General features: G+C 49.9%; 1 protein-coding gene across 1 annotated transcript in view; it reads right to left on the bottom strand.

Moving 5' to 3' along the window:
- si:ch211-167j9.5 (fibroblast growth factor receptor 1) overlaps positions 1-22,710 on the bottom strand; it is a 42,262-nt gene that overhangs the window by 19,160 nt on the left and 392 nt on the right. Inside the window, exons 2-4 of the mRNA XM_059655340.1 lie at positions 7,366-7,444; positions 6,609-6,729; positions 2,277-2,381 (exon numbers count right to left, since the gene is read on the bottom strand). Of these exons, the coding sequence (XP_059511323.1) occupies positions 2,277-2,381; positions 6,609-6,729; positions 7,366-7,444 (305 nt within the window). The remainder of the gene's footprint in view (positions 1-2,276; positions 2,382-6,608; positions 6,730-7,365; positions 7,445-22,710) is intronic.

Raw genomic sequence — 22,710 nt, 5'->3', positions numbered from 1 at the left:
ATAATGTGTTTTTCTAGGCTTGGCAATTTAAAAAGGAATGTTTGCAGGCAGTTGAAAATGTTCACAGAGCTCTTGCAATTCAAACATGTATCAAAAGGCTAAACTGTTAACAGGAAAGCAGCATTTTTACCAAGACAACAGGTTTTTGAATTTAGACAATTAATTAAACTAGGCCCGAGATACCAAACCCAAATAAATTTAAAACTGATGGCTTTGACAATGTAGGACCACAGAACATAGAACATTACAGCACAGCACAGGCCCTTCGGCCCTCGATGTTGTGTCGACCTGTCATACCAATCTGAAGCCCATCTAACCTACACTATTCCATGTACGTCCATATGCTCGTCCAATGACGACTTAAATGTACCTAAAGTTGGCGAATCTACTACCGTTGCAGGCAAAGCGTTCCATTCCCTTACTACTCTCTGAGTAAAGAAACTACCTCTGACATCTATCCTATATCTTTCACCCCTCAATTTAAAGCTATGCCTCCTTGTGCTCGCCGTCACCATCCTCGGAAAAAGGCTCTCCCTTTCCACCCTATCTCACCCTCTGATTATTTTATAGGTTTCAATTAAGCCACCTCTCAACCACCTTCTCTCTAATGAAAACAGCCTCAAGTCCCTCAGCCTTTCCTCGTAAGACCTGCCCTCCATACCAGGCAACATCCTAGTAAATCTCCTCTGCACCCTTTCCAAAGCTTCCACATCCTTCTTATAATGCAGTGACCAGAACGGTACACAATACTCCAAGTGCGGCCACACCAGAGTTTTGTACAGCTGCAGCATAACCTCTTGGTTCCGGAACTCGATCCCTCTATTAATAAAAGCTAAAACACTGTATGCCTTCTTAACAGCCCTGTCAACCTGGGTAGCAACTTTCAAGGATCTGTGTACATGGACACTGAGATCTCTCTGCTCATTGACACTACCAAGAATCTTACCATTAGCCCAGTACTTTGCCTTCCGGTTACTCCTACCAAAGTGCATCACCTCACACTTGTCTGCATTAAACTCCATTTGCCACCTCTCAGCCCAGCTCTGCAGCTTATCTATGTCTCTGTAACCTACAGCATCTTTCATCACTATCCACAACTCCACCCACCTTAGTGTCGTCTGCAAGTTTACTAACCCATCCTTCTATGCCCTCATCCAGGTCATTTATTAAAATGACTAACAGCAGTGAACCCAACACCGACCCTTGCGGTACACCACTAGTAACTGGTCTCCAGGATGAACATTTCCCATCAACTACCACCCTCTGTCTTCTTTCAGCAAGCCAATTTCTGATCCAAACTGCTATATCTCCCACAATTCCATTCCTCTGCATTTCGTACAATAGCCTACTGTGGGGAACCTTATCGAACTCCTTGCTGAAATCCATATATACCACATCAACCGGTTTACTCTCATCTACCTGTTTGGTCATCTTTTCAAAGAACTTCACTTTCAATCTGATTGTAAGAAATTAATAGGTCATCAAGTGTATAAAAGAAGAGGGCATTTAAAAATCAGGGTAAGACCAACTGTCATCTACCAAGAGAACAGCTCTTAGCTATAAAAGAAAGAATCACTGGCTCTCTCCAAAACCTCTGTCTGAGAAAACAATCATCTAAACTAAAGGTACAGCGGTACGCTTCGTTAATATTCCTGACACAAGAATTTGACGCAGAAAGGTGTTCCTGACGGAGGATCAGTGGAGAGGGTACGGAGCATTCCAGAAGACTTATCCTGGCTGTAATTTTGAGAGCTGAAATTTTAAATTATTTTTCTTATTACTTTTGTTTATGGAAGTGGGACTTATATTTATTGCCACTGTTAGTTAGATAAATAAGTTGTTACTTGTTGATTATAGAGTGACTGCCAGGAGTTCTTTTCATTTAACCTCTCCTTTATAACAGATTATGAAACATTGTGAGCTTCTCTGGGTGCTTCAGTTTAAGTAATCAGAGGGACGGTCAACCTCTTCTTTGTAACTGGGGCAGTGATTACATTCTCTCTTGTTAGGGATGGTCATTGCTTGGCATTTGTGTGGAATGAAGTAGAGGTACAATGAGAAATAGACATAGAGCTGCAGAGGTCCAGGAACTGACCCGGCGATGATTGGTAGCAGGAATGCCACGACATTCTGAGACTCCATGACCATCAATACAAGAGCACATTCCCTGATCAGTAACCATTCCATCACCCCTACTCCTGCCCCACCATTCCTGCTCCAACCAACCCCCTGCCTCCACTTTTCCCCCTGATCTCCATTCTTCATATCTGACCCACCTGTGGTTGAGGTTGGGATTGCTTTAGTTTTATTAGATAGGACTTCAGTAGTTGAATAGTCAATGCTGTGAGTGGCTGCAGTGGTTATCTCTGTAGTTAGAGAAGCTGAAACACAGAGAAAAGAGCCATTACTGACAACAATCTTCCCCAGGCCCACACACCCCACCCATTCACTCGCCCCTCCAGCCCACTTCACTCCACAATGAGATCAAATAAGCCATCATTACCCCACATTCACACACACACCCACAATAATCTTGCAGTCCTTTTCTTTCCAACAACCTCTTCACCTCTGCCTTAACAATATTGAAACATGGCATCCACCACCCTTTCAGGAAGGAAGTCCTGGAGACTCTCAACCCACACAGAGAAAAAACTTTCTTCTCATCTCTAAATGGGCAAGTCTTTATTTTTAAACCGTGGCCCCTTGTTTTAGATTATTCCACAAGAGGAAACGTCCTCTCCATCTCCACTTTGCCAATAATCCTCAGCATCATCTATCTTTCAATCAACTTCACCTCTTACTCTTCTCAACACCAGTAGATGCAAGTCTGTCCCTCCTTTCCTCATGAGACATCTGGCCCAGTCCAGTTTAAGATCAAGTTGCCATAGTCCCAGAGGACCTCAGTCTTCCTCATTAGGTGGTTTAACCTGATGGTCACCATGCCTCAAATGAGGGGAGAGGTTGAGACGGAGAGTGCTTCATTGGTAACCTCAGCTGGTATGGGAACCGAACTCAGACTGTTGGTATCATTCTGCATTGCGAACCAGCCAACTGCATTAATTGATTTCTCCGTTCCAGGTATTAGCCTAGTAAACTTACTCTAAACAGCTTCTAATTCATTTATATCCTTCTATAAATGTGCTGACTGGTACTCTGCACAGTACTCCAGATGTGACTCACCAGTGTCCTGCAAAACCAAAGTAAAACCCCCTACTCTTGTATTCAATTCACTTCATAATAAATTACAACCTTCTATTCGCTTTCCTAATTACTTGCTGTAGCTGCATACTAACTTTTGTGATTCATGCACAAGAGCACTTGGATCCCTCTGAGGCGAAAAGCTCTGCACCATTTACAAAATACACTTCTGTTTTATTAAAAATTATGCTAAAATGCAACCTCATACTTTCCCACATTATACTCCATTTGCCAGATTTTTACCCACTCCATTAATCTCTCGAAATCCCTCTTCCCTAATCACTTTCTGACTGATCTTTGAGTTGCTGGCAAGTTTAACAATGATATCGAAACATAATACAAATGTAGTGCACAGATTTTGTTGACTTGGAGATCTCCAGCAGGATTAGTTAGAGTTTATTGAATACAAACAGTACAGAGTAATCTCCAACACAGCCTGCCCCTTGAATGATGCAATACAGAAACTCACTGACTCTCACCGGGGTACAGTCCCACACACACACTGACTCTCACCGGGGTACAGTCCCATACACACACTGACTCTCACTGTGGTACAGTCCCACACACACTGACTCTCACTGGGGTACAGTCCCACACACACTGCCTCTCACTGGGGTACAGTCCCACACACACTGACTCTCACTGGGGTACAGTCCCACACGCACTGCCTCTCACTGGGGTACAGTCCCACACACACTGAGTCTCACTGGGGTACAGTCCCACACACACTGACTCTCACTGGGCTACAGTCCCACACATAGTCTGACTCTCACTGGGCTACAGTCCCACGCACACACTGATTCTCACGGCAATACAGTCCCACACACACTGACTCTCACTGGGGTACAGTCCCACACACACTGATTCCCACTGGAGTACAGTCCCACACACACACTAACTCTCACTGGGGTACTTTCGCACACACACTGACTCTCACTATTGCATCGTCCCACAACACACTGCTTGTCACAGGAGTACAGTCCCACACACACTCACTCTCAATGGAGTACAGTCCCACACACACTGACTCTCACTGGGGTACAGTCCCACACACACACAGACTCTCACTGCGGTACAGTCCCACACACACTGACTCTCACTGGAGTACAGTCCCACACACACTGACTCTCACTGGGGTACAGTCCCACACACACTGACTCTCTCTATTGTACAGTCCCACACACACTGACCATCACTGGAGTACAGTCCCATACACAATGACTCTTACTATTGTACAGTCCCACACACACTGACCATCACTCGAGTACAGTCCCACACACACACTGACTGTCACTGGGGTACAGTCCCACACACACTGACTCTCACTGGGGTACGGTCCCACACGCACACAAACCCTCACTGTGGTACAGTCCCACACACACTGACTCTCACTGGGGTACAATCCCACACACACTGACTCTCACTGGGGTACGGTCCCACACACACACTGACTCTACTCGGGTACAGTCCCACACACACACTGACTCTCACTGGGGTACAGTCCCACACACACTGACTCCCACTATTGTACAGTCCCAAACACCCACTGATTCTCACTGGAGTACAATCCCACACACGCTGACTCTCACTGGGGTACAGTCCCACACACACACTGACTCTCACTGGGGTATAGTCCCACACACACACACACAGACTCTCACTGGGGTACAGTCCCGCACACACTGACTCTCACTGGGGTACAATCCCAAACACACTGAATCTCACTGGGGTACAGTCCCACACACACTGACTCTCACTGGCGTACAGTCCCACACACACACTGACTCTCACCGGGATACAGTCCCACACACACACTGACTCTCACCGGGATACAGTCCCACACACACACTGACTCTCACTGGGGTACAGTCCCACACACACTGACTCTCACTGGCGTACAGTCCCACACACACAGACTCTCACTCGGGTACAGTCCCACACACACACTGACTCTCACTGGGGTACAGTCCCACACACACTGACTCTCACTGGCGTACAGTCCCACACACACTGACTCTCACTGGGGTACAGTCCCACACACACACACTGACTCTCACTGGGGTACAGTCCCACACACACTGACTCTCACTGGCGTACAGTCCCACACACACTGACTCTCACTCGGGTACAGTCCCACACGCACACTGACTCTCACTGGGGTACAGTCCCACACACACTGACTCCCACTGTTGTACAGTCCCAAACACCCACTGATTCTCACTGGAGTACAGTCCCACACACACTGACTCTCACTGGGCTACAGTCCCACACATAGTCTGACTCTCACTGGGCTACAGTCCCACACACACACTGATTCTCACTGCAATACAGTGCCACACACACTGACTCTCACTGGGGTACAGTCCCACACACACTGATTCCCACTGGAGTACAGTCCCACACACACACACTAACTCTCACTGGGGTACTTTCGCACACACACTGACTCTCACTATTGCATCGTCCCACAACACACTGCTTGTCACTGGAGTACAGTCCCACACACACTCACTCTCACTGGAGTACAGTCCCACACACACTGACTCTCACTGGGGTACAGTCCCACACACACTGACTCTCACTGGAGTACAGTCCCACACACACTGACTCTCACTGGGGTACAGTCCCACACACACTGACTCTCTCTATTGTACAGTCCCACACACACTGACCATCACTGGAGTACAGTCCCATACACAATGACTCTCACTATTGTACAGTCCCACACACACTGACCATCACTCGAGTACAGTCCCACACACACACTGACTGTCACTGGGGTACAGTCCCACACACACTGACTCTCACTGGGGTACGGTCCCACACACACACTGACTCTCACTGTGGTACAATCCCACACACACTGACTCTCACTGGGGTACGGTCCCACACACACACTGACTCTCATCGGGTACAGTCCCACACACACACTGACTCTCACTGGGGTACAGTCCCACACACACTGACTCCCACTATTGTACAGTCCCAAACACCCACTGATTCTCACTGGAGTACAGTCCCACACACACTGACTCTCACTGGGGTACAGTCCCACACACACTGACTCTCACTGGAGTACAATCCCAAACACACTGACTCTCACTGGGGTACAGTCGCACACACACTGACCCTCACTGGGGTACAGTCGCACACACACTGACCCTCACTGGGGTACAGTTGCACATACACACTGCCTTTCAATATCCTGGAGGAAGATTGATCAATCCGAAGTATATTTTAACCATTTTCTGCAGACATGGTTGAATAGACTGAAATACTGATGACAAATCAAAAGCTGTTGGTGTGTTTTGTGATTTACATCACTGAATGACAATAAAAAGGGAAATTTTCATGCTTCCTCCTGAGTATGAAGGGAGTGCATGTGGGAATAAAACATGGTCACTTCTTACCCAGGGTGCTCAGATGCCCTTTGATTGCTCCAATCAGTGACACTGATCCGTGGATGTTGGCTGACTTCTCCAATGTTTCCAATGTTCCACCTCTGATTGGAAGCAGAGGTTCTCGCTCACTCTGTTTTTCTGTTCACTCTCTGTCTCATTCTCTCTCTTTTTCTCAACTTGTATTTCCGTCTCTTGTCACGTCCCTTTACCTTTTTTTTGTCTCTCGCTCTCTCCGTATGTTTCTCTTGGTCTTATCTCATTATCTCTTCCTCTCCCTGTCACCCTCTCTTTATCTTTATGTTAAGCCCGTTTTGTTATCATTGTGCCCCTCTGTCCACCACACTGTTCCACACTCACTCCCTCTATTCCTCACCCTGTTCTCTCTCCTTATCTTTCTTTTCTTCCCTGTGTCCTTCTTCCTTACTTTTGCTGTCTCAGTGTCTCTCTATCTCTATCCGATTCTCACCCTCTCTCTGGGCTGTCTCTGTGATCTCATGCAGCCCAAGTGAGCCACCCTCCGACTCTCTGACCATTTCCTCTCAGTACATGTCCTGTGGTTATCTGAGCTGTACATTCTAACAGCTCCTTGGCCAGCTCAACGAGTCAGGCAAGGTGTCTGTGGGTTTCTGTGAACAATGCAGTTTGTTAATTGTGTGGTGTGAAATGCTTGCTCATATTCACAGCCCTGGTTTTTCACCTTGTCTCTGATCAGTCAGGATCCTCCACGGCCAGAGGCTGGTGGAACAGACTGTTGGTATGGTCACACCATGGAAGCAACAACAGCTTTCTGCAAGGAGATGACAACAATGGCAAAGTTGGATGGGAAAGTGGACACTCCAACAAATCTGTGTCAGAGATAATGGGAACGGCAGATGCTGGAGAATCCTAGATAACAAAATGTGAAGCTGGACGAACACAGCAGGCCAAGCAGCATCTCAGGAGCACAAAAGCTGACATTTCGGGCCTCGACCCTTCATCAGAGTTGATCAGAGAGCTTTCTGATGAAGGGTCTAGGCCTGAAACATCAGCTTTTGTGCTCCTGAGATGCTGCTTGGCCTGCTGTGTTCATCCAGCCTCACATTTTGTTAGCTCCAACAAATCTGCCTCGTCTGGCTCCACCACCCAAAAGGCTGCCATCACTTCCTTGTGAAATTTTCACTTATTAATCCCTGGGATGTGGATGTCTCTGGCAGGGCCCAGCATTTATTGCCCGACCCTAGCTGTCCTTGAGAAGGTGGTGGTGAGCCGCCTTATTGAACCTCTGTAGTCCTTGTTCTATGGGCTGACCCACACTGCCATGACGGAGGGAATTACAGGATTTTGACTGAGTGACAGGGAAGGAGTGGTGATATAATTTCCAAGTCAGGATGGTAAATAGCTTAGAACATAGAACATTACAGCACAGTACAGGCCCTTCGGCCCTCGATGTTGTGCCGACCTGTCATACCGATCTCAAGCCCATCTAACCTACACTATTCCATGTACGTCCATATGCTTATCCAATGACGACTTAAATGTACCTAAAGTTGGCGAATCTACTACCGTTGCAGGCAAAGCATTCCATTCCCTTACTACTCTCTGAGTAAAGAAACTACCTCTGACTTCTGTCCTATATCTTTCACCCCTCAATTTAAAGCTATGCCCCCTCGTGCTCACTGTCTCTATCCTCGGAAAAAGGCTCTCCCTATCCACCCTATCTAACCCTCTGATTATTTTATTTGTTTCAATTAAGTCACCTCTCAACCTTCTTCTCTCTAATGAAAACAGCCTCAAGTCCCTCTGCCTTTCCTCGTAAGACCTTCCCTCCATCCCAGGCAGCATCCCAGTAAATCTCCTCTGCACCCTTTCCAAAGCTTCCACATCCTTCTTATAATGCGGTGACCAGCTACACAATACTCCAAGTGCAGCCACACCAGAGTTTTGTACAGCTGTAGCATAACCTCTTGGTTCCGGAACTCGATCCCTCTATTAATAAAAGCTAAAACACTGTATGCCTTCTTAACAGCCCTGTCAACCTGGGTGGCAACTTTCAAGGATCTGTGTACATGGACACAGAGATCTCTCTGCTCATCTACACTGCTAAGAATCTTACCATTAGCCCAGTACTTTGCCTTCCGGTTACTCCTACCAAAGTGCATCAATCTCACACTTGTCTGCATTAAACTCCATTTGCCACCTCTCAGCCCAGCTCTGCAGCTTATCTATGTCTCTCTGCAACCTACAGCATCCTTCGTCACTATCCACAACTCCACCGACCTTAGTGTCGTCTGCAAATTTACTAACCCATCCTTCTATGCCCTCATCCAGGTCATTTATAAAAATACAAACAGATAAAATGACAAACAGATAAAAATGACAAACAGCTTGGAGGGGAACTTGCAGGGGGTGGCGTATTTGCTGCCCTTGTCCTTGTAAATGGATGTGGTCGTGAGTTTGGAAGGTGCTGTCTGAGGGTTCTTTGGTGGGTTGCTGCATGCACCTTGTGGATAGTACACACTGCTGCTAATGAGCTTCAGTGATGGAGGGAGTGAATGCTTGTGGATGTGGTGCCAATCAAGCAGCTGCTTTGTTCTCTGTCAAGCATTTTGAGTGTTGTTGGAACAACACACATGATGAGTATTCCATCGCACTGCTCACTGTGCCTTGTGGAATGCACTAGACTTTGGGGTTTCAGGAGGCGAGTTACTCTCTGGAGTATTTCTAGCCTCTGACCTGCTCTTGTAGCCACTGTGTTTATGTGGGTGAGTCCAATTCAGTTTCTGGTCAATGATAACCTGCAGGATGTTGATAGTGGAGGATCAAGTGACAATAACACTCTTAAAAAGAAGGGGCAATTATTGGATTGTCTCTTATTGGAGATAGAAATGGCTTAGCATTTGTGTGGCAGAAATGTTACTTTCCACTTGTCAGCGATGTTGTCCAGATCTTGTTGCATTTGAACATGGACTGCTTCAGTATCTGAGGAGTTGCAAATGGTGCTGAACATTGTGTAATTATCGGCGAACATCCCCATTCCTGACCTCATGATGGAGGAAGGGTCATTGATGAAGCAGCTGGAGATGGTTGGACCAAGGATACTACCCTGAGGAACTCCTGCAGAGATGTCCTGGAGCTGAGATGACTGATCTCCAACAACCGCAACCATCGTCCTGTGTGTCAGGTATGACTCCAACCAGCAAAGAGTTTGCCCCCGATACCCATTGATTCCAGTTTTGCCAGGGATCCTTGATGCTACACACAGTCGAATGCAGCCTTGATGTCAAGGGCTGTCACTCTCACCTCAGGTCTGGAACTCAGCTCTTTTGTCCATGTTTGAACCAAGGCTGTAATGAGGTCAGGAGCTGAGTGGCCCTGGCGGAACCCAAACTGGGCATCACTGAGCAGGTTATTGCTGAGCAGGTGCTGCGTGATAGCACTGTTACTGACACCCTCCATCACTTTACTGATGATCGAGATTAGACTGATGGTGTGGGAATTGGCCGGGTTGGATTTGTCCTGCTTTTTGTGTACAGGACATACCTGGGGCAATTTTCCTCATTGTCATGTAGATACAGTGTTGTAACTGTACTGGAACAGCTTGGCTCGGGGAGCGGCAAGCTCTGGAGCACAAGCCTTCAGCACTGTTCCCAGAATATTGTCAGGGCCCATAGCGGTGGCTCAGTGATCAGCACTGCTGCCTCAAAGTGCCAGGGACTTGGGTTCAATTCCAGCCTCGGGCGACTGTCTGTGTGGAGTTTGCACATTCTCCCCACGTCTGCGTGGGTTTCCTCCCACAGTCCAAAAATGTGCAGATTAGACTGGATGGCCGTGCTAAGTTACCTATCATGTCCAGGGATGCATGGGCCAGGTGGATTAGCAATGGGAAAATGTAGCATTACAGGGATAGGGTAGGGGTCTGAATGGGATACTCTTCAGAGGGACAATGTGGACTCAATGGGCTGAATGGTCTGCTTCCACCTTGTAGGGATTCCATTCTACAATATCCAGTGTCTTCAACCATTTCTTGATATCACACAGATTGAATCGAATTGGCTTAATTCCAGTATCTGTGATACAGTCTTATTTTCAGTAGCTCCGTGATTAACACTGCTGCCTCATAGCACCAGGGACCCAGGATTGATGCTAGCCTTGAGTGACTGCGTGGAATTTGCATGTTCTCCTTGTGTCCATGTGAGCTTCCTCCGTCAGTCTAAAGATATGCAAGTTAGAATGGATTTGCCATGGTAAATGCTGGGTTATGGGGTTAGGGTGGAATGCTCTTTGGAAGGTCGGTGCAGACCCGATGGGCTGAATGTCCTCATTCTGAACTGCAGAGTTCCTACGGCCTTTTGCACTGATGTGCTGGGCTCTTCCATCATTGAGGATGGGGATATTTGTGGAGCCTCCTCCTCCAGTGAGTTTTTCAATTGTCCACCACCATTCACGACTGGATGTGGCAGGACTGCAGAGCGGGTTGTGTGATCTCTGTCTATCACTTGCTGCTGAAGTTGTTTGGCAATCAGGTGAACCTTTTTGGTGACTTTATCACGTTGGCACCTCATTTTCAAATATACTTGGTGATGTTCCTGGCATGTATGTCGTCCTGCACTCTCCATTGAGCCAGGACTGACCCCCTGGCTTGATGGTAATGGTTGAATGGGAGTTATGCCAGGCCATGAGGTTACAGATTGTGCTGGAGTACGATTCTGCTGTTGTTGATGGCCCACAGCACCTCATGGATGCACAGTCTTGAGGTGCTAGATCTGTGAGATGTCTGTCCTATTTAGCACAGTGATAGTACCACACAACACGATGGAGGTTGTTCTCAACGTGAAGGCGGGACTTTGTCTCCACAACAGCTGTGCGATGGTCAGTCTTACCAGTTTTGGCATAGATCAGATGCTTCTGCAGCCAGCAGATTTGTAAGGATCAGGTAAAGTATATTTATCCATCTTGTTGGTTCCCCCACCAACGGCCATGCACCCACTCTAGCAGCCATGAGCTTTAGGACCCGACCAGCTCAATCAGAAAGAATGCTGCGGAGACACTCTTGATGGTGGACATTGACATCTCTTGCCCAAAACATAATCTCCATCCTAACACCCCTCAGTCGACATCATGTTAGGTCTGTCCTGCTGGTCTGAATTAAATCCACGTCTCTGAAACATTACCTGGTAATGTTAACTCACAACAAAACAACCTTCAACCCGTAATTAGCAACAAAATATTCACATCATATTGTTGTATCAGAGTGGTATATTGTCTCAGTTCAGACCAGAGGCAACAATTTTGGAACTGTATCCGGAAAGTGTATCTCAGTGAGAGTCAGCAACTTCAGGGACTGTATCCCAGAGTCAGCCCCTTCAGGAATTGCATCCCACTGAGAGGCAGCCCCTTCAGGAACTGTATCCCAGTGAGGGTCGGCCCCTTCAGGAACTGTATCTCAGTGAGGGTCAGCCCCTTCCGGATCTGTATCCCAGTGAGAGTCAGCGCCATTGGGAAATGTATCCCAGTGAGAGTCAGCCTCTTCAGGAACTGTATCCCAGTGAGGGTCAGCACCTTCAGGATCTGTATCCCAGTGACAGTCAGGCCGTTCGGGAACTGTATCCCAGTGAGGGTCAGCACCTTCAGGAACTGTATCCCACTGAGAGTCAGCACCTTCACGATCTGTATCCCAGTGAGAGTCGGCCCGTTCAGGAACTGTATCCCAGTGTGAGTCAAAAGTTTCAGGATCTGAACCCCAGTCAGGGTCAGCCCCTTCAGGAACTGTATGCCAGTGAGGGTCAATCTCTTCAGGAACTCTATCCCGTTGAGAGTCAGCCCCTTCAGCAAGTGTATCCCAGTGAGCGTCAGCACCTTCAGGACCTGTATCCCAGTGAGGGTCAGCCACTTCAGGAACTGTATCCCAGTGAGAGTCAGCACCTTCAGGAACTGTATCCCAGTGAGAGTGAGCACCTTCAGGAACTGTACCCAGTGAGAGTCAGCACCTTCAGGAACTGTATCCCAGTGAGGGTCAGCCTCTTCAGGAACTATATTCGAGCGAGAGTCAGCACCTTCAGGAACAGTATCCCAGTGAGAGTCAGCACCTTCAGGAACTGTATCCGAGTGAGGGTCAACCACTTCAGGAACTGTATCCCAGTGAGTGTCAGCACCTTCAGGATCTGTATGCCAGTGAGAGTCAGCTCCTTCACGAACTGTATCCCAGTGAGGGTCAGCCACTTCAGGAACTGTATCCCAGTGAGAGTCAGCACCTTCAGGAACTGTATCCCAGTGAGAGCCAGCACCTTCAGGAACTGTACCCAGTGAGAGTCAGCACCTTCAGGAACTGTATCCCAGTGAGGGTCAACCCCTTCAGGAACTCTATCCCATTGAGAGTCAGCACGTTCAGGATCTGTATGCCAGTGAGCGTCAGCACCTTCAGGAACTGAATCCCAGTGTGAGTCAACAGCTTCAGGATCTGTACCCCAGTCAGGGTCAGCCCCGTCAGGAACTGTATGCCAGTGAGGGTCAATCCCTTCAGGAACTCTATCCTGTTGAGAGTCAGCACCTTCAGGAACTGTACCCAGTGAGTGTCAGCCCCTTCAGGAACTGTATCCCAGTGAGGGTCAGCACCTTCAGGATCTGTATCCCAGTGAGCGTCAGCAGCTTCAGGAACTGTATCCCAGTGAGGGTCGGCCCCTTCAGGAACTGTATCTCAGTGAGAATCAGCCCCTTCAGGAACTGTATCCCAGTGAGATTAAGCTCCTTCGGGTACTGTATCCAACTGAGAGTCAGCACCTTCAAGTACTGTACCCCAGTGAGAGTTAGCGCCTTCAGGAACTGTATCCCAGTGAGTGTTAGCACCTTCAGGAACTGTATTCCAGTGAGAGTCAGCCCCTTCAGGAACTGTATCCCAGTGAGGGTCAGCACCTTCAGGATCTGTATCCCAGTGAGAGTCAGCATCTTCAGGATCTGTATCCCAGCAAGAGTCAGCGCCATTGGGAACTGAATCCCAGTGAGGGTCAGCACCTTCAGGAACTGTATCCCAGTGAGGGTTAGCCACTTCAGGAACTGTATCCCAGTGAGAGTCAGACCCTACAGGAACTGTATCCAACTGAGAGTCAGCACCTTCAGGATCTGTATCCCAGTGAGGATCAGCCCCTTCAGGAACTATATTCGAGCACGAGTCAGCACCTTCAGGAACTGTATCCCAGTGAGAGTCAGCATCTTCAGGAACTGTATCCCAATCAGGGTCAGCCCCTTCAGGAACTGTATCCCAGTGAGAATCAGCACCTTCAGGATCTGGATCCCAGTGAGAGTCAGCCCTGTCAGGAACTGTATCCCAGTGAGAGTCAGCACGTTCAGGAACTGAATCCCAGTGAGACTCAGCCCGTTCAGGATCTGTATCCCAGTGAGAGTCCAGCATCTTCAGGATCTGTATCCCAGTCAGAGTCAGCCTCTTCAGGAACTGTATCCCAGTGAGAGTCAGCCCCTTCCGGAACTCTATCCCACTGAGGGTCAGCACCTTTAGGTACTATATCCCAGTGAGGGTCAGCACCTTAAGGATCTGTATCCCAGTAAGAGTCAGCACCTTCACGATCTGTATCCTGGTGAGAGTCAGCACCTTCAGGATCTGTGTCCCAGTGTGAGTCAGCACCTTCAGGAACTGTGTCCCAGAGAGGGTCAGCCACTTCAGTAATGTATCCCAGTGAGAGTCAGCCCCTTCAGGAACTGTATCCCAGTGAGAGTCAGCGCCTTCAGGAACTGTATCCCAGTGAGAGTCAGCACCTTCAGGAACTGTATCCCAATGAGGGTCAGCCCCTTCAGGAACTCTATCCCGGTGATTGTCAGTCCATTCAGGTTCTGTATCCCAGTGAGAGTCAGTGCCATCGGGAACTGTATCCCAGTGAGAGTCAGCACCTTCAGGATCTGTATCCCAGTCAGAGTCAGTCCCTTCAGGAACTGTATCCCAGTGAGGATCAGCCGCTTCAGGAACTGTGTCCCAGTCAGAGTCAGCCCCTTCTGAAACTGTATCCCAGAGAGGGTCAGCCCCTTCGGGTACTGTATCCAACTGAGATTCAGCCCCTTCAGGATCTGTATCCCAGTAAGAGTCAGTGCCATCGAGAACTGTATCCCAGTGTGAGTCAAGCATCTTCAGGATCTGTATCCCAGTCAGAGTCAGCCCCTACAGGATCTGTATCCCATTGAGATTCAGCCCCTTCTGGAACTGTATCCCAGTGAGGGTCAGCACCTTCAGGTACTGTATCCCAGTAAGGGTCAGCACCTTCAGGATCTGTATCCCAGTGATAGTCAGCACCTTCACGAACTGTGTCCCAGAGAGAGTCAGCACCTTCAGGAACTGTATACCAGTGAGGGTCAGCACCTTCAGGAACTCTATCCCGGTGATTGTCAGCCCGTTCAGGTTCTGTATCCCAGTGAGAGTCAGCCCCTTCCGGATCTGTATCCCAGTGCGAGTCAGTGCCATCGTGAACTGTATCCCAGTGAGAGTCAGCACCTTCAACAACTGTATCCCAGTGTGAGTCAGCATCTTCAGGATCTGTATCCCAGTGAAAGTCAGCACCTTCAGGAACTCTATCATAGTGAGAGTAAGCCCCTTCAGGAACTGTATCCCAGTGAGAGTCAGCCCCTTCAGGATCTGTATGCCATTGAGGGTCAGCACCTTCATGATCTGTATGCCAGTGAGAGTCAGCCCCTTCTGGATCTGTATCCCAGTGCGAGTCAGTGCCATCGGGAACTGTATCCCAGTGAGAGTCAGCACCTTCATCAACTGTATCCAACTGAGAGTCAGCACCGTCAGGATCTGTATCCCAGTGAGAGTCAGCCCCTTCAGGATCTGTATCCCAGTGAAGATCAGCCCCTTCAGGAACTATGTCCCAGTCAGAGTCAGCCCCTTCTGAAACTGTATCCCAGTGTGTGTCAACACCTTTAGGAACTGTATCCCACTGAGGGTCATCCCCTTCGGGTACTGTATCCAACTGAGAGTCAGCACCTTCAGGGACTGTATTCCAGTGAGAGTCAACACCTTCAGGATCTGTATCCCAGTGTGAGTCAGCCCCTTTGAAACTGTATCCCAGTGACGGTCAGCCCCTTCGGGTACTGTATCCCAGTGAGGGTCAGCACCATCAGGAACTGTATCCCAGTGAGAGTCAGCACCTTCAGGATCTGTATCCCAGTGAGAGTCAGCACCTTCAGTATCTCAATCCCAGTGAGAGTCAGCACCTTCAGGAACTGTATCCCAGTGAGAGTCAGCACCTTCAGGATCTGTATCCCAGTGTGAGTCAGACCCTTTGAAACTCTATCCCAGTGACGGTCAGCCCCTTCGGGTACTGTATCCCAGTGAGGGTCAGCACCATCAGGAACTGTATCCCAGTGAGTGTTAGCACCTTCAGGAACTGTATCCCAGTGAGGGTCAGCACCTTCACGAACTGTATCCCAGTGACTGTCAGCACCTTCAGGAACTGTATCCCAGTGAGAGTCAGCACCTTCAGGAACTCTATCATAGTGAGAGTAAGCCCCTTCAGGATCTGTATCCCAGTGAGAGTCAGCACCTTCACGAACTGTATCCCAGTGAGAGTCAGCACGTTCAGGAACGGTATCCCACTTAGAGTCAACACCTTCAGGAACTGTATCCCAGTGAGAGTCAGCACCTTCAGGATCTGTATCCCAGTGACAGTCAGCCCATTCAGGAACTGTATCCCAGTGAGAGTCAGCCCATTCAGGAACTGTATCCCAGTGAGAGTCAGCACGTTCAGGAACTGTATCCCACTTAGAGTCAACACCTTCAGGAACTGTATCCCAGTGAGAGTCAGCACCTTCAGGATCAGTATCCCAGTGAGAGTCAGCCCATTCAGGAACTGTATCCCAGTGAGAGTCAGCACCTTCAGGTACTGTATCCCAGTGAGAGTCAGCACCTTCAGGAACTGTATCCCAGTGAGAGTCAGCACCTTCAGTATCTCTATCCCAGTTAGAGTCAGCACCTTCAGGAACTGTATCCCAGTGAGAGTCAGCACCTTCAGGATCTGTATCCCAGTGAGAGTCAGCCCTTTCAGGAACTGTATCCCAGTGAGAGTCAGCACCTTCAGTATCTCAATCCCAGTGAGAGTCAGCACCTTCAGGAACTGTATCCCAGTGAGAGTCAGCACCTTCAGGATCTGTATCCCAGTGTGAGTCAGCCCCTTTGAAACTGTATCCCAGTGAGGGTCAGCACCATCAGGAACTGTATCCCAGTGAGTGTTAGCACCTTCAGGAACTGTATCCCAGTGAGGGTCAGCACCTTCACGAACTGTATCCCAGTGAGAGTCAGCACCTTCAGGAACTGTATCCCAGTGAGAGTCAGCCCCTTCAGGATCTGTATCCCAGTGAGCGTCAGTGCCATCGGGAACTGTATCCCAGTGAGAGTCAGTGCCTTCATCAACTGTATCCCACTGTGAGTCAGCATCTTCCGGATCTGTATCCCAGTCAGAGTCAGCCCCTTCAGGAACTGTATCCCAGTGAGGGTCAGCACCTTCAGGAACTGATTCCCAGTGAGGGTTAGCACCTTCAGGTTCTGTATCCCAGGGAGAGTCAGCCCCTTCAGGAACTGTATGCCAGTGAGGGTCAGCACCTTCAGGAACTGTATCCCACTGACAGTCAGCCCCTTCATGTACAGTATCCCACTGAGAATCAGCACCTTCAGGAACTGTATCCCAGTGAGAGTCAGCACCTTCAGGATCTTTATCCCGCTGAGAGTCAGCCCCTTCAGGAACTGTATCCCAGTGAGAGTCAGCACCTTCAGGTACTGTATCCCAGTGAGAGTCAGCACCTTCAGGAATTATATCCCACTGAGAATCGGCACCTTCAGGATCTGTATCCCACTAAGAGTCAGCACCTTCAGGATCTGTATCCCACTGAGAATCAGCACCTTCAGGATCTGTATCCCAGTGAGAGTCAGCCCCTTCAGGAACTGTATCCCAGTGAGAGTCAGCCCCTTCAGGAACTGTATCCCTGTGAGAGTCAGCCCCTTCAGGATCTGTATCCCAGTGAAAGTCAGCCTCTTCAGGATCTGTATCCTAGTGAGAGTCAGCACCATCAGGAGCTTGTAAATTGGGAAAACCGTTCCATGTTGTCAGTAAAATAGATAATAAAGTGTGAAGCTGGATGAACACAGCAGGCCAAGCAGCATCTCAGGAGCACAAAAGCTGACGTTTCGGGCCTAGACCCTTCGTCAGAGAGGGGGATCGGGTGAGGGTTCTGGAATAAATATGGAGAGAGGGGGAGGCGGACCGAAGATGGAGAGTAAAGAAGATAGGCCCGAAACGTCAGCTTTTGTGCTGCTGCTTGGCCTGCTGTGTTCATCCAGCCTCACATTTTATTATCTTGGAAATCTCCAGCATCTGCAGTTCCCATTATCCCTTGTCAGTAAAATAGTTGTTTCCTGAAAGGGTTATGTGCTTCACGTCTGAGATTTTAACAGACTCGTTTCCGTTGAATGATCGTAATCTCCAAACATCTGAAATGTCAGCAAGGTATTCTGATGTTCAGTGAAACAATCGTTGTCCTGTATTGTTGGTCCAGGATGTGGGTTTTATTTGCTGAACCCAAGAACTGCCCTATATACAGTCGATGAGGCCAGAGGCTGAGACCGGTTCTGTGCAGAGCTCAGTCAGGACTGACATTCACAGGCTCATGTCAGTGAAGTCATTGAGTCATGTACTCATACAGCACAGAAACAGAAACATTCATACCCACAATTATACCAAAGTAAACTAGCCCCACCTGCCCCTGCTTGGCCCCATGGCCCTCCAGACGTTTCTTATTCATGTATTTATCTAAATGCGTTTTGAGCATTGTAACTGTACCTGCATTCTCCACTTCCTCTGGAAATTTGCTCCTCACACGAACCACTCTCTGCGCAAAAAGATTGCCCCCATAACGTTTTTAAATCTTTCTCCATTCACCTTGAACGTATGCCCCCAGCCCAAACCCAACCCCATTTTGAAATCCCCACCGTAGGGAAATGACACCTGCCTTGCACCCTGTCTGTAAACCTCCAAAGGTCACCCCTCGAACTCCAACGTTGAGTGAAAAAAAGTCCCAGTCTCTCCTTATGTAACTGATTTCCACTGTTCCCAGCAACAGACTTGTAAATCTCCTTTGAATCCTCTCTGGCTTAATGTCCTTCCGATGAAAAGGGCAACCAGAACTGGACACAGTGCTCCAGAACAGGCCTCACCAAGAACTTGTACAACCTCAACATAACATTCCAACTCCTATACTCAAAGGTCTGAGTAATGAAAGCAAGCGTGCTACACCTTCTTCACCACCCAATTTTTATATGACACAAAATTTGACAGATTATGTATCCGAACCCCTCGGTGTCTCTGTTCTGAGCCTGCCCTTGCATGTTTTGCCGAAGTGCAGTACATCGCCTTCATCCAAATTGAACTCCATTTGCCACTCTTCAACCCATCGCCTCAATTGATCAAGATCACTTTGGAAACTGAGACGACCGTCTTCACTATTTGCTTTCCCACCAACTTTGTCTCTGACAGTTTCGGGGGATTGGCATGGGCAAGAGTACAGGACTGGTCTGGAAGATTGGACAGGCAGATTTAGGGCATCTCTGGAAGATTGGCACAGGGAAAGACAGGGCAGCTGTGGGAGATTGGCATGGGGTGAGTACAGGACCAGTCTAGCAGATTAGGTCAGTCTTTGGGTTTCAGGGGAATCTGTGGAAATTCTGTATCAAGGTGGGTCCCTGGCTGTGGAAAGTGGGAGGGGGTTGATGGACACACTCTGAAGGCGAGTCTCTGTGTCTTGAGGGTGAGTCCGCACTGCTGAAAGTGATGTGAATCCTTGTGTTGGGGGAAGTGGGGAGGTTTATACCTTGTCTTCTGGTACAGCATCATTTGTGTCCCAAGGGGAAGTGTTTGTGCCCTGGGGTGTGGGGCGGATGCCTGACTCTATGCCAGTGGGTAGGGAGTGTAGTTTGTAAGTCTGTGTGGGGTGTTTGTGAGTTTGTGTGGGGCGTGTTTGTGAGTTTGTGTGGGATGTTTGTGAGTTTGTGTGGGGGTGGGGGGTGTTTGTGAGTTTGTGTGGGGGTTGTGGGCTATTTGAGAGTCAGTGAGGGGGTGGGGGGTGTTTGTGAGTTTGTGTGGGGGTGGGGGGTGTTTGTGAGTTTGTGTGGGGTGGGGGTTGTAGGGTGTTTTGATGTCTCAGTGGGGGTGGGGGGTGTTTGTGAGTTTGTGTGGGGGTGGGGGGTGTTTGTGTGGGGTTGGGGGGGTGTTTGTGAGATTGTGAGGGGGTGGGGGGTGTTTGTGAGTTTGTGTGGGAGTGTTTGTGACTTTGTGTGGGGGTGGGGGGTGATTGTGTGTGTGTGGGGGGGTGTTTGTGAGTTTTTGTGGGGGTGGGGGGGTGTTTGTGAGTTTGTGTGGGGTGGGGGTGTTTGTGAGCTTGTGTGTGGGTGGGGGGTTGTTTGTGAGTTTGTGTGGGGGTGGGGGGTGTTTGTGAGTTTGTGTGTGGGTGGGGGGTTGTTTGTGAGTTTGTGTGGGGTTGGGGGGTTTGTGTGAGATTGTGTGGGGATGGGGGGTTGTTTGTGTGGGGGTGGGGGGTGTTTGTGAGTTTGTGTGGGGTTGGGGGGTGTTTGTGAGTTTGTGTGGGGGTGGGGGGTGTTTGTGAGTTTGTGCTGTGTGGAGATGGGGAGTGTTTGTGAGTTTGGGTCGGGTTGGGGTGTGTTTGTGAGTTTGTGTGGAGATGGGGAGTGTTTGTGAGTTTGTGTGTGGGTGGGGGGTTGTTTGTGAGTTTGTGTGTGGGTGGGGGTTGTTTGTGAGTTTGTGTGGGGGTGGGGGGTGTTTGTGAGTTTGTGTGTGGGTGGGGGTTGTTTGTGAGTTTGTGTGGGGGTGGGGAGTGTTTGTGTGGGGGGGGGTGGGTGTGTAGGGTATTTGTATGTCTCAGTGGGGGTGGGGTGTGTTGGGTGTTTTTATGTCTCAGTGGGGGTGGGGTGTGTTTGTGTTTCTGTGTTGGGGTGGGGTGTATTTGAGAGTTTGTGTGGGGGTGGGGTGTATTTGAGAGTTTGTGTGGGGGTGGGGGGCGTTTGAGAGTTTGTGTCGGGGTGGGGGGTGTTTGTGAGTCTGTGTGGGGGTGGGGGGTGTTTGTGAGTTTGTGTGGGGGTGGGGGATGTTTGTGAGTTTGTGTGGGGGTGGGGGTGGGGGTGTAGGGTGTTTGTATGTACCATTGGGGGTGGGGGGTGTTTATGTTCGGGTGGGAGGTGTTTGAGAGTTTGTGTGGGGGCGGGGGGTGTTTGTGAGTTTGTGTGGGGGCGGGGGATGCAGGGTGTTTGTATGTCTCAGTGGGGGTGGGGGGTGTTTGTGTGGGGGTGGGGGGTGTTTGAGAGTTTGTGTGGGGGTGGGGGTGTTTGTGAGTTTGTGTGGGGGTGGGGAGTGTTTGAGAGTCTGTGTGGGGGTGGGGGGTGTTTGTGAGTCTGTGTGGGGGTGGGGGGTGTTTGTGAGTTTGTGTGGGGGTGGGGGTGTTTGTATGTACCAGTGGGGGTGGGGGGTGTTTATGTGGGGGTGGGAGGTGTTTGAGAGTTTGTGTGGGGGTGGGGGGTGTTTGTGAGTTTGTGTGGGGGCGGGGGATGTAGGGTGTTTGTATGTCTCAGTGGGGGTGGGGGGTGTTTGTGTGGGGGTGGGGGGTGTTTGAGAGTTTGTGTGGGGGTGGGGGTGTTTGTGAGTTTGTGTGGGGGTGGGGAGTGTTTGAGAGTCTGTGTGGGGGTGGGGGGTGATTTTGAGTTTGTGTGTGTGGGGGGGGGTGTTTGTGAGTCTGTGTGGGGGGTGTGGGCTGTTTGAGAGTCTGTGTGGGGGTGGGGGGGTGTTTGTGAGTTTGTGTGGAGGTGGGGGGGTGTTTTTGAGTTTGTGTGGGGGGTGTGGGCTGTTTGAGAGTCTGTGTGGGGGTGGGGGGTGTGTGTGAGATTGCGTGGGGGTAGGGGGTGTAGGGTATTTGTATGTCTCGGTGGGGCTGGGGGTGATTGTGTGGGGTTGGGGGGTGTGGGGTATTTATATGTCTCAGTGGGGGCCGGGGTGTTTGTTTGTGTGGGGGTGGGGAGTGTTTGAGAGTTTGTGTGGGGGTGTTTGTATGTCTGTGGGGGTGTGGGGGGTGTTTGTGTGTCTGTGGGGGAGTGGGGAGTGTTTGTATGTCTGTGGGGGGGGTGTTTGTGAGATTGTGTGGGGGTGTTTGTGTGACTGTGGGGTGTGTTTGTGTGTCTGTGGGGTGTGTTTGTGTGTCTGTGGGGGGTGGGGTTGTTTGTGTGTCTGTGGGGGGTGTCTGTGTGGGGTGGGGTTGTTTGTGTGTCTGTGGGGGGTGGGGGTGTTTGTGTGTCTGTGGGGGGTGGGGTTGTATGTGTGTCTGTGGGGGGTGGGGTTGTTTGTGTGTCTGTGGGGTGTGTTTGTGTGTCTGTGGGGGGTGGGGTTGTTTGTGTGTCTGTGGGGGGTGGGATTGTATGTGTGTCTGTGGGGGGTGTCTGTGGGGGGTGGGGTGTGTCTGTGGGGGGTGGGGGTGTTTGTGTGTCTGTGGGGGGTGGGATTGTTTGTGTGTCTGTGGGGGGTGTCTGTGGGGGGTGGGGTTGTTTGTGTGTCTGTGGGGGGGTGGGATTGTGTGTCTGTGGGGTGTGTTTGTGTGTCTGTGGGGGGTGGGGATGATTGTGTGTCTGTGGGGGGTATCTGTGTGTCTGTGGGGGGTGGGGTTGTTTGGGTGTCTGTGGGGGATGTCTGTGTGTCTGTGGGGGGTGGGGTTGTTTGTGTGTCTGTGGGGTGTGGGTGTGTTTGTGTGTCTGTGGGGGGTGGGATTGTGTGTCTGTGGGGTGTGTTTGTGTGTCTGTGGGGGGTGGGGTTGTTTGTGTGTCTGTGGGGAGTGTCTGTGGGGGGTGGGGGTGTTTGTGTGTCTGTGGGGTTGTCTGTGTGTCTGTGGGGGGTGGGGTTGTTTGTGTGTTTGTGGGGGGTGGGGTTGTTTGTGTGTCTGTGGGGGGTGGGATTGTGTGTCTGTGGGGTGTGTTTGTGTGTCTGTGGGGGGTGGGGATGTTTGTGTGTCTGTGGGGGGTGTCTGTGTGTCTGTGGGGGGTGGGGTTGTTTGGGTGTCTGTGGGGGGTGTCTGTGGGGGGTGG

Source organism: Stegostoma tigrinum, chromosome 27 (assembly GCF_030684315.1).
Source record: "Stegostoma tigrinum isolate sSteTig4 chromosome 27, sSteTig4.hap1, whole genome shotgun sequence".
Taxonomy (NCBI): Eukaryota; Metazoa; Chordata; class Chondrichthyes; order Orectolobiformes; family Stegostomatidae; genus Stegostoma; species Stegostoma tigrinum.
This window is presented reverse-complemented; position numbering and strand designations above follow the sequence as displayed.